Below are 12,177 nucleotides of genomic sequence, written 5' to 3' on the forward strand. Positions count from 1 at the left end.
GGGCAAGAAAACGGAATTTCTCATGCACCGTGACAATATGCTTTCAAATTCATGATTCAAAATGTAAGATTTTTTTTATAATCCACATTGATATGTACTTTATATTGCTAAATAATTCGTTGAAATTTATTCGCATCTTCAAAGGACCACTCTTTTTTTTAACCTCAACTGCTTTTAAAAATAATATCAAAAGAAGCGTTGCCTTGATGTTTTCTACCACATCCTTCTAATTAACACGAATTCACGAACATGCAGTTCGTCACAGTTTTTCCAAAGTGCTTTCAACGATCTCCGTTAAGAACTGCAAATTATGTGGTTTATTCTCATAGAGAAACATGAGTTGACTACGAGACGCACTCCTTAAAACGGGAAAGTGCATTTATGAAATATCTTTTCATCATGAAACGTACCAATAGTGTTGAAATAAAAACGATTATTTCAATGCTACTAGTTTTGCAAATTTCCACATAATTTGCTTGTTATTTTTATGTTTTGATTACTTTTTGTTTATCCACGAAAATAATATTTTTCTAAACTAAGATCATTTTCCGTCTAGTAAGCCTTTTAGAAACTTTTGGTCAATGGTAAAAGGATCAAAATGTTTATTTTATCTTCTTCCTTAAATAATGAAACTAAATACAAAGCAATTTTTGTTGAGAAAATCGAGAAAACTGCCAATAGTGCTTTTTGTTCCACTGAAATAAATAAGATTGAAACCCATTCAGTGAGCTGTCATTTATATGTGAAACAGTATTCTCATTATGATGCTTCAAACAAATAATGTTCCTTTTTAATAAGTAATCATGTAAGCTCTGTGCTGCAGAATTAAATTGGAATGTGCTCACAAATTTGGACGGCAACAACAAATTATATTTGTAATTTCCTATACATTTGGAGTCTTTCCATACCAAAATATGGCGACTTGTTGCGGACACTGACACTAACGTGAAAGATGGCAACTCCTTTTTTCTCTGCAGAAACAGATTTTATCCTCTTCTAGGATGAAGAAATAGCGATCCCATTTCGTCAAATTTCACTATCTTTAGCGATAACTGGATCAGTTCACAGTCTCTCGAAATGCGAAAATTCCATCGCGCACCTGGAGTGGAAGCAACGTTTAATAAAAAGAAAGCAATAATAAAGATCAAGGTGTGTTTGCGTCTGTGCAAGTCCGTGTGTGAGTTGGATTAGCCAGACCACTCGATCTACAGCAACCAAATTTCGCACACGGTTATTTTTGTACGGTTAGAATGCTCAACTCAGAACAATTTTTTTGAAAATTTTAATCGGATTTTTAATTAATTTCAGAGTAATTTTGACTTTTCCCCAAAAACTTGTAAAAGAGTTCAAAAATAGTACAGCATGAAAATGATTTTTACATCTTTGAAAGCTTTAATTTATGCTGTTTTGAATGATGCTTGAAATTTTATTAGTAATATTTAAAAAAATTGTTTAAAATATGACAGGGAAAAAATGCATTCAGTATTAAAGTTTTCATCTGTACTATGTTTCATAATTTTTGTGATATCCCAGAAGATTATTTAATATTTTTTTATTCAACAAAAAACAATTCAGTGCTGTACAGTAAAAAGACCATTATCAGACAAGAAGAAAGATAATATATTTTTGTATCCGTTTATTTTATGTTAAACAACACCGCGGGGCAAATGGGACGCATTTTTAAAAAACTTTCACCATATCTTATTTGTGAAGTTTAATTGCAAATGCAGTAAAATTAAAAAAGCATATTAAGTGTATAATTTAAAATAAAATCTACTTTTTATGGAAACATAAGTCTTAACTTCGCAAGCGATTGCTGTTTCATAATAATTTGTCAATGCAACAATCTTTTAGTCAAAAATCTGTTTTAGATTTAAGTTTCTAGTGATAAATCTGTATGATCAGTTTCTAGTTCTTTGCGTGTTTTCTTTTTTGTTTTATCGTATCCGTGTAATCACAGGCAAATTTTAGGGATATTTTGATCAGAACAAGAAGAAATATTACATAATATTTTATGCTTATAATTCGTTGCATTTTTGAGTTATCGTATTCGAAAGCTGAGTGACATCATTTCGGAAATGCATTTTTCGGAACCATGGTGATATGAAAGATTAAAATCCATTAGAAAACTCAAAATGTTTTTTTTCTATTTTTTTTTATGATTGCATTATATTTTTTAATGCATATTTCGTATAAGAGAAAGCAATAAGTCTGTTGCAAAATATATTTATTGACTTTTAGTAAAAAAATTAGCTCGATTTAGTGATTGACTTATGACAGAGGAAATAAAGAGCAAATATTAAAATAACATACACTAATTTGAGCCACAAAATTATTTTAAAAATATGGGGTAAGATTGTAGGATATGCATAGTGAGAAACGATTTGAATGATCGTCGTTTTCTGATTTTTCTCTATAATAGGGCATATTTTTTGCCGCAGTTAAGAAACACAAATTAGAAATTTATAATTTATATAGAATATAATATTGAATATAGTATTGAATCACGCACAATTGAGTTTTGAATAAAAATTTACTGAAAATTAATGGAAAATTTGACAATGGAAAAAATATTATGACTAAACGATAAAATTAAATTGAATTTCATTACAAAATTAAAATTGTTTTGTAGTATCTCTTGTGCGTTATTTACATCCCTTTTATTCGAAATCAAATCCGGAAGCAAACCAATTTCCTGGATTAAGTTTTCATCTATATCTACGTTATAAATTTTTTTAAACAAAGTTTTTGAAAAATTTTCAAATTTATGTTTTTCTAAATTAACTTATTAAAATTATTATTTCAGAAAAGTTTGAATAAATTTGAAATACTTTTAAATCTATCTGTTATCTGTGCAATAACAACCTCAATTACAATATTAAAAAATAATCTCTTAATTCCTTTACCAGGTTTTGTATTATGTCATCGTCTGCTATTTCGGAATATAATCTTTTGCTTTTTCGAATTCTTTCTCAGAAAAGTGTTCTGAAATATTTCAATTACTCCCTATCAGTTTTGCTACATTTTGTGTTAAATTATTTCTTAAATTTCGGATTTCACTTTTATGTTAATTGACAAAACGAAATTTAATCAATCAAAAACAATTGTTTTTGCTCGAAATAGTTTATTGACAGTGTTAAGTTTGGACAATATTGCAAAACTTGGTATTAAACACAAAATAAATGACATTTATCGTATTCAATATATCAAGACATTTAGCTTCGGATAATATTGTGTTATTAGTATTTGCAACAATAAATTCTTCAAGGGCATTGCAAATTTTTTGAATCTGTGTATGCACTGCTTTTACCGAATCTATTTTGGCTTCCCAACGACTATCGGATAATGGTTTTATAGTTATGTTTAAATGTTTTTGTAAAATTTTCCATCTTTTTATAGATGAAGAAAATAATCAATATGAACGATAAATATTCCACCAAAAATGTACAATATATACTGTTGGAAATGTCATCATAAATTAATAAAATAAAAGAATATTATAAACAAGGCAAAGCACATAAATGGCATGAGGCTTTAGAGCAATAATTATTCTAGATTGAACACCTTTATGTTTCCTTTTCAGCTTGCTGCAGTTACCATGTGCCTTTCGTTTATAATTTATAATATTTAAATCAAGCTCACTTAACATTTTCAAAAGGTTTTTCTTGTCTCTCTCCAGTCATATCAATTACTTCAATAACTATAAATGAAAGTTTAACTATAAATGACTCATTTATAGTTAAACTTTCTCTTCAAACTTTGCATATCTGATAATAACTGAAGATTGTTCCTTATATAAAATATCAGCACTACGATTTATTTGGATACTGTAGTACATTCCTGCTTTTGTGCCGTCTATAATTTAGTTGGATTTCATTTCCTAATGCTGAAATAATTCATTTTTTTTATCCATGTGTTAAAAGATGTACAATTCTATTTTTCTAATTTTTAATTCTGTTTATATGATCCAGTAACGCATAGTCGTATTTAATCACTAATTCGATTAAACTTAAAAAATTTCCGTTATTAGAAGTTTCTGTTATTTTTTGGGTTCCCAGTGGTGAAATATTATTACAAGTTAAAAATTTAATCACATTTACATTTCTTTGAAATAGTAATTTAAATTGTTCCGTTTTTTTTTATTATTGTAGTTTATATTTGTTTTATCGATAGTCGAACATAAATTTAGCTGATTTTGTATTTATTTCAAAACAATAACGAATTAAAATGACAAACAAAACGCTCATGATCTTAAATTACATTTGACAGCTATCGTCAGTATTTATAGCCACCTATAAATTCTGTAGATTTTTTCATTTCCTTTTCGTTTGGAAAATAGTATAGAACAGAAACAAAATACCGAGTTTGCGTTTTTGAATATATTAATCAGCTGCGGTTTTGAATATATTAATCAGCTGCAAGCTGGATTTCGTCATTTGGCATTTTCCTGAAAGTAGTAGGTAGTTAAACTTGGTTTACTTTCATTCTTCACAAAACATCCTTTGTGTTGTACAGATCGGTTTTGAAACTACATTTTAAATTTATCAGTTATATTACTTGACCACGAACCTGGATGACTTATATTCACTTGATCACATTTGTTATTGTGGTCCTTTTCGTCATTATTTTCTGATTTGATCACATTTGTATAAACATAAGATTATTCAATGAATTTCACAGTTTCTAAATTTCTATTGCAAGATTGTGTAGTTTGCGCGGAACTTTCTTTTCTACTTAAAGTTCTAATTGTAACTTCTGAAATCGAAGCAATTTCTTTGCCAAAATAATTTCGTAAAAAGAAAATAGATTTTTGACACCCAGAGGAATATTTCCTTGGCATGGAAATGACTAGACCTAATAATATTAAATATTTTATAGTATGAATATTCAAAATAGTATATGCAATCTAACTTAGTAGAGGCGGTAAATGACCGTCAATCTACTTGCCTTAGATTTATAATATGTTGCAACTTTGCAGTAGACTGCAATATATCTGTAACATTTATATATTTCCAAACTGTTCGAAATTTCCAGTTAAATTTCCTCTCTCTTCTTTCCATTCCGCCATTATTGTTCAGAATATTATATAATTTTTTGATTACATTGGGAGCCTCCTAAATCCCGGGGCCCTGGTGCATAGCATCCGCCGCACCCACAAGATGACCGACCCTGACTTCTTCCAATAGGGTTTCGTGAAAGGGGGCATGCGCCAGAATGCATGTATTCAAAAATGAACTCAAATTTATGCAAAACTAATTAAATTATCATTTATTTTTATTTACTTTAATTTAGAATGTTTTTTTAAATTTGTTTACTCACCTATATGAGGTATAAGGCAGTAATTTAATTATTCTGCTTTACGAAGTATAGAAGAAAATTTAGAAATCTCCAAAATAATTCAAACTAGAGAATTTCACGCTTCAGACTTTTCTAAGTAATTCCTGAAAAATGCATCTTTAGGCTTATGTCCGTCTGTTTACCAGTACATGATAATCAAAAACGCCTTCAACTAAGTGAGAGCAGAGCATGCGAGAAACTTTAGTGAGAACACTGTCTCCAGTTAACTGTTGCATTTAATTGTAATGCAAAATAACTTTTGAGCATGTTAAGCACGAAACTCGCTCAATGAACAGTTTGAATTTTTCCTTTCTAGTCTCTGACCAAAGAAATGCTGCTTATGTTCTGTAAATTGCATGCATCGACTTAAAGAAATGTTACAGCAACCAAGAGTCAACAAATAAAAGAATTTCGTTTATGAAACGATTTCACAATCTTGACTGCGACAAGAATGTTTTTTTTTTGCTATAAATAAAAATATTGCAATGTTTCAATTATCAGAGATTATTTTGCAGCAGAAAATGATGTATTTGAACGATATTGGTATACGCTTCGACCCTATATAATTGGTATAACATAGATATTTCTGAATCATAGTGTTGCGTTATCACTTTGCGTGTTGAAGTGTAAATCTTGCATCACGTAGTTAATATGAAGCAATATACTAGCAGCAATCTTTCGCCAGACTTTATTTTAAAATAAGTGTCGCGCCATTTGAATCGAGACTTGACACAGCTTACAAACTAGACATTCCTGGTATTTTCAGACTTATTAGATGATTTTTTAAAAAAAGAATTTTGTCACTTGGCTGAAAAATCTCGCATAATTATTGATAAATATTGGAAACGTATAACTATTGTAATCTGCTTGACGAAACAAATATTTCAGGAACAAATATTTGTACATCTGATGTGAAGCCAAAGTTGATGGCAATCGTGGAAAACTTTTTGGAATTCTGGGGAATTTTCCCGACTATTTAAAGACTTTCAAATTATTAGTTGTCATTTTATATTTCACTGAGACAAGGAAAGAGTTTTAGGTTGGTAAGTGTGAAGAAAATGTTTTGGACCTTTCTTTTTCATATGTTCATCTACTAAATTTCACTGTGGAAAATGTTTGATTCTAATCAAGATGTATTAAGAGATACTAAATATATTGTCTACCAGCATAAGATCCCAAATTTTTACTTTTAATTGAAGTTAGATTGCTAAGAAAGAGAAGAAAAAAAAATTGTAGCAGAAATGCATTATTGGTAGTCAATTTTTTAAATTTCCTAAGGTAACGTTATAAATTTCATTTCCACGAAAGATACGAGCAGGTCCATTAAGTAACTCGACAGTTTATGACATAAGACGCTCATACGCGGCTTTAAACAACTCATCTAGAAATATTCAACTACCAAACATTAAATTAGATTGAATATTTTGAACTCTGTAATATGTTGTGTTAACCTGCATATATCTATGTTATACGTAAAACAGTCATTTTTGTGTTAATTTGAAATTTTAATGTGTATCGATAATAATTCAAGCTTATTCACTGTGTATTAGTCAAATGTGCATTTTATGGATATAAGCGAAATTTTTTATTAAAAAAAGGGCTGTTCAGGAATGAAAAAAATAACCGTGAAAAAAGCCCAAAAGAGGATGGAAAATATAAAGCATAAACTTATGTTTTTACGTTATCGGAAAAAGTAAACATGTGATAATAATTATAATTAATTTGTAATTAATTTTAATTATGTCTAGTGTTGGAGGCCGAGCTAGTTAAAGAATTCACATCTGTAATGGCACGCTAGATTTCAATTATGGTGTGGGGTTGAGCATTTCCAAGCTTTTACAAATCTCCATTTGTCATTATATAGGATATCACAATAAGCTGCTAAAAAGGAAAAGAGGATTTCTAAAAATTGAAAAATCCTGTGAAAGAAAAAATATTCTTTCTTGTTGTTTCGAAGTTGACATTTCATCGCATAAAAATATTACATATTTGCAGTTGCTGTGATTAAAGATATATCTGCAGAAAAAATGAAGTCTCTTGCCATTCTTTTGTGTCTTTTCCTTTCCCAAGTTCTTTGCGGTGAGTATGATCTTGCATTAAAAATTGTGTTTTATAGATTGCTTTGAATTTAATGTTCCCATAAATAGAAATACAAATACTATTTCATTTTTTTCAGCAGTTTAGTCTAAAATGTGTTTAATGTTTAATTGCATATGAGTTTCCTACCTGAGACATTTCTCTGAAAAATGGCAAATTGAAGTAGGATTGAGTTGAGAAAACTCTCGTACCTTAAATCATTTCTTCCATTATATGAGCAAAAATCAAAAGTTTACATTTCGTCGTTTAATAATATGCACTTTGATTTGTTTAACATCTGTTCAACTCTATCTTCCACTATCTAAGAATAATATTATCATGAAGAAGTTTAGATAAAAATATATTCGTAAATATAATTCTCTCATTCTCTGGCCCCCGGAAGAATCTGTTCTGATGTTCGTCCTGATTCCAGACGCAGGAACAGGACCTATTCTGAACAAAGCGTCTTCGAAGCTTTTAATGAGAGTTTCGCCACTAGTAGACTTGAAAGCTGTTGCTCTTAAATAATATTTTCTTGTTGCATAAGCAATCGCATCTAATTTTCTGCAGGGTTATTTTGTGTGTGTGTGTGTTAGCTTGTTTCATTTGACAAGAAGAATTTGAATTTTGTCCTCCATCAACTTATAAGTCAAACGGCGAACTCCTTCCTTCGTCAATCCCGTTCAACTTTGCATTTTGCTTATAATTTATGTTAAACTGGGGTCTTATTTTTCAAATAATAAAGAAATAAAAAAATAAATACAATATAATAAAATAAAAATTATCTATTGTCCCACCGAATACTTCAATTTCTTTATTTTTTTTTTTTGTAAAATTTCTTATAAGTTGACACATGTGGGGATTTTATGTAGAAAATTTGATGTTAAAGTTCAACTATAATCTAATTGAATTTCCTTTCATTTTTCACCACATTTTGACTTAATGCGTATTTTGTAGCTTCAGAATCAATACCCTAAACTAAACTCGCCAGCAAAATGGGATTCCAAGGCATACGTCTTCCGCAGTGATTTGAAAAGTGATGTTCTAAGTTGATTGGTTGAGGAGATAAGGCAGGGTATTTTATTAATAATGCTTTTACATTCATATAAAAAGTGAATGATGTTAAAGAAATTTAATGAGCTATTTTAAATTTGTTTAATAGGCATTCATTGATACTAATAATCACGCTCAAAAATTGTTATTAACTTGTAATAAAAAGTGAATTAGCTGCTCATACAAGAGAGTTCCTGAGAACAAGATTATGATTGTGTCAAATGTTTCTTCGTTATATAAATAAAAATTAATATAATTTTAAAAGAAAGTCAAAAAGGGGTCACAATTCGTTTCATTCAGAAGAATTGCTGGAGGAGTATTTTAATATTATTCAGTATTTCTTAATTTTTGGTCTAAAATAACAATTCTTTTAAAGAAAAATATTTATTCTTATTTCAACATATCTTATTCACATTATTATATCTTTTATATAACCAAGTTTAGAAATTTAGAATTTCAATTATTATCTTGTTTTTACAAGCACGACATTTTTAAAATTTCATCTAGAATAAATGCAGCTTATAATCTTGGTTGCATGAGATAGACATGATTAATGATCGATAGGATAATTTTTTGAACTGATTTTAAAAATTTTATTTAGAAATATCATTATTTTTTCTCTTTTAAAAAATGTATATTTTTTAGAATTAACGACTGCTAAACGTTATCTTGGCTTCATTTCTTGTCGATGAATTATATTTTATATAATGCTTTTAATCTCATTTTATATTTCTGAAGAAAATTTATAAATAAGTATGAAAAATAAATTATCTTAAAATTTTGTGCCACATAACGAAAAATGCATTTCACGTGCAAAAATCTTCTACTTCAAAAAATATGTTAAATATCTAAGGATGCTTGTATTGTAAAAATAACTTTTTCTAATTTTTAAAATTTTTTTTGCTATCTACTCTCTGTCCCAAATAATGACCTGTACTTTCCTTTTTCGGATTAAAATAACTTGATACTGCATTTAGCATATGACACCAACACTGCAACGATAAATTTGGCTTTCTAACTATTTTCATACGACTGTGCACAAAACTTGATATATGATAACATGTGCATATAAATATTTCTGGATAATACTCATTATTTTTTCTTTGATTATACTTTATATAGTTCTCGGAATACGGAATGGAAACTGCACCGATCCAAACCTCACAAGGCAGCTGGACGATTACTGCTACAATTTTACTAACGGCAATCCGATTCAATTTGCAACTTGCATCCAAACTAACTTTCCTAATGGAGGCTACTCTTACAAATATAACTGCTACTATGTTCACGAATGCCCAAAAGCTGACCAAAGCTGCCAGAAATATTGTAGATCTTATGGCTATCCATATTCCTGCACTATTCCAAGCAAAAGAGTCTATTGTGCCTGCGGCGTAAGATTGGATGACAACAAATTGTAAGTTAAATCCTTGTTTTACTATGTTCATTAAATTCTAATTCATGTGGTAAAAAGAAAGAGTTGTCTTAGAAATAAAAAAAATTCGCTAAAAGTGCTGTGTTGCAACTTTAACATTCTAGGAATAATCGTTAAAAACTAAAAAACAGCAACATTCATATCGGTACATTAATGTTTTTGTCAAAAATGAGCTATTTTTGTTTTTTGTTGCGAATAATTTCGATTCCTCTTTTGCCGTCCCATGAGATATTACAAATTATTCCTATCATTTTATATGTTTAAATACAAACATGAGAATTTTTTTCAAGATGCATATATTTATTTCATTTTACAAAACTAAATCATTTATGAATTATACAAGATGTAAGTAATAGATTGCACTAGTTTAAATGTTGTGAATGTGTGCTAAAGGTCATAACTTTTCCTCAAAAGGTCTCAAAAATTTATTTACTTCTTTTGTTAGCAAATTTATTAGCTGGTCCAGCTGCAGAAAGCTCACTTGGGTGTCTTTCAAAATTTAAAGAAAATGCCTGCTTCAAAAATAACCATTCTATTTTGCATAAGATGTTATTATTTGATTGTTTATATTTCCCCATCATATCTTTTAGTTAAATTCCTAAGGTGGGGAAAGTAATTTTTTTTTTAATTGAACATATGATCAGACCTGCCATTAAGAAAGACTCGTGTGGCAGTTTCTATGGGTTATTTTAACATTATATCTTATCATTTTCTTGCAAAACAAAAGTGGCAGCAATAAAGAGATATAGAATTTGCTATCGTAAAAAGGATTTGCTTGTGTTTTGTAATAAGGATTTCTATAAACCTTACTTCAGCCCCTTTCGTATTGATAAAATTCAAATAAATTTAATTTAAACTTTAATGCATATTATTATTATTATTTAAAAACTGCTTACTTAATGTTATACTGTTATTAAAATTTTTTTTATCTTATTGATATTTCTCTATGTTTTTCAAGATAGCAAATTCTATTTCTTTTTAAACGTTGTAAAACTTAACAAAATTTTTATTGTGTTAAGCTAACGTCATTGCTGCAACTTTTGAAGTAATTGTCTTTGCTTTCCTTCTCACCGATATCCCCACTTTTCATATTGCCGATCCGTTCATCCTGATATATTATCCTCGCAGAGGATACATTACCATTCTGCTTGCGAAGGGTTGAGCTGATGCTGACCGAATGAAGATTGAGCAGGCCATATGCGGAGTTTCACTGTCTTATATTTGCACTGTATTTCATTTCATTTGTTTATGTTTGCTTGCGCCATTAATCTTGAAATACTGATCATTAATTTCAACTATATTCCAGGTACTACTATTACGCATATTAAGTAGGCTTAATGAGCAGGCTGAAATAAAGAAGACATCGGAAATGGCCAATCTACAAAAGAAAGTTTTAATTTTTCTCATTTCACATATTGACATATTCTGCTAAAATTCAAAACCTTCTTAATTTTGTACCAAATTTCATTCAATTTCTGTAATCTGTGCATATTTTTTCTGAAATTAAAAGTACTGTTCTTCTATTTGAATTCTTGCTTTTTTATGACTGCCTCATTTGTTTGAGAATAAAAACATAGATGAGAAAGAACACGCGGAAGGTTTCAAGGTTTCTGTATTTCATAAAAAAATTTGCATGAATATCTATTTTGTTATATATATATATATATATATATATATATATATATATATATATATATATATATATATATATATATATATATATATACACTAAGCATATATATACTAAGCATCCAACTAAGCATAAAAATATCAGGGAAAGAGAGAAGCAGAGAGAGAACAGTACTAAATACGAACTAGAAATGTAAGAATTTCAACAAAAAATTAAAAACAAAGTTTGAATTTATTAAAGTATTGAAATAAAGTGGAAATGCAAGCTCGATACATATAATTAACATGATTCAAAGAGGAGTTCATTCAAAGCCTAATTGCAAAACTGAAAATATATGAAAAGCATACTGTTAGTCCTCTGAAAAATTTTAAAGAATTAATGCAGTTATAAAGTTAATAGGGCTGCGAAAATATCAAAGTTATTGCGATATCAAATTTAACAATTTACACCATATAAATTTGTACATTTCTGTTAAAAATCGTAAGTCCTGTTGAATGTGTTCATAATCTCGAAAAAGCAGAGGAATACTTACATAACCATTTACTGACTACACCGTCCCGCCCATGGGCACACGGATAAAGCTGAATGACCACGCCACAGAGATAGCAACACTGGCTGGAATCGTGGGTGATTCTTAAGGGCCATCACC

At 29.1% G+C, this 12,177-nt stretch overlaps 1 protein-coding gene across 1 annotated transcript; it reads left to right on the forward strand.

The window, feature by feature from the left end:
- Positions 1 to 6,063: 6,063 nt before the first annotated feature.
- On the forward strand, positions 6,064 to 11,379 carry LOC129963889 (uncharacterized). The gene is made up of 4 exons (XM_056078476.1): positions 6,064 to 6,380; positions 7,333 to 7,416; positions 9,589 to 9,880; positions 11,205 to 11,379. The coding sequence occupies exons 2-4, from the start codon at positions 7,365 to 7,367 to the stop codon at positions 11,224 to 11,226; spliced, it is 366 nt and encodes a 121-aa protein (XP_055934451.1). The 5' UTR covers positions 6,064 to 6,380; positions 7,333 to 7,364; the 3' UTR covers positions 11,227 to 11,379.
- Positions 11,380 to 12,177: the final 798 nt, after the last annotated feature.

Source organism: Argiope bruennichi, chromosome 3 (genome assembly GCF_947563725.1).
Source record: "Argiope bruennichi chromosome 3, qqArgBrue1.1, whole genome shotgun sequence".
In the NCBI taxonomy this organism is placed as follows: Eukaryota; Metazoa; Arthropoda; class Arachnida; order Araneae; family Araneidae; genus Argiope; species Argiope bruennichi.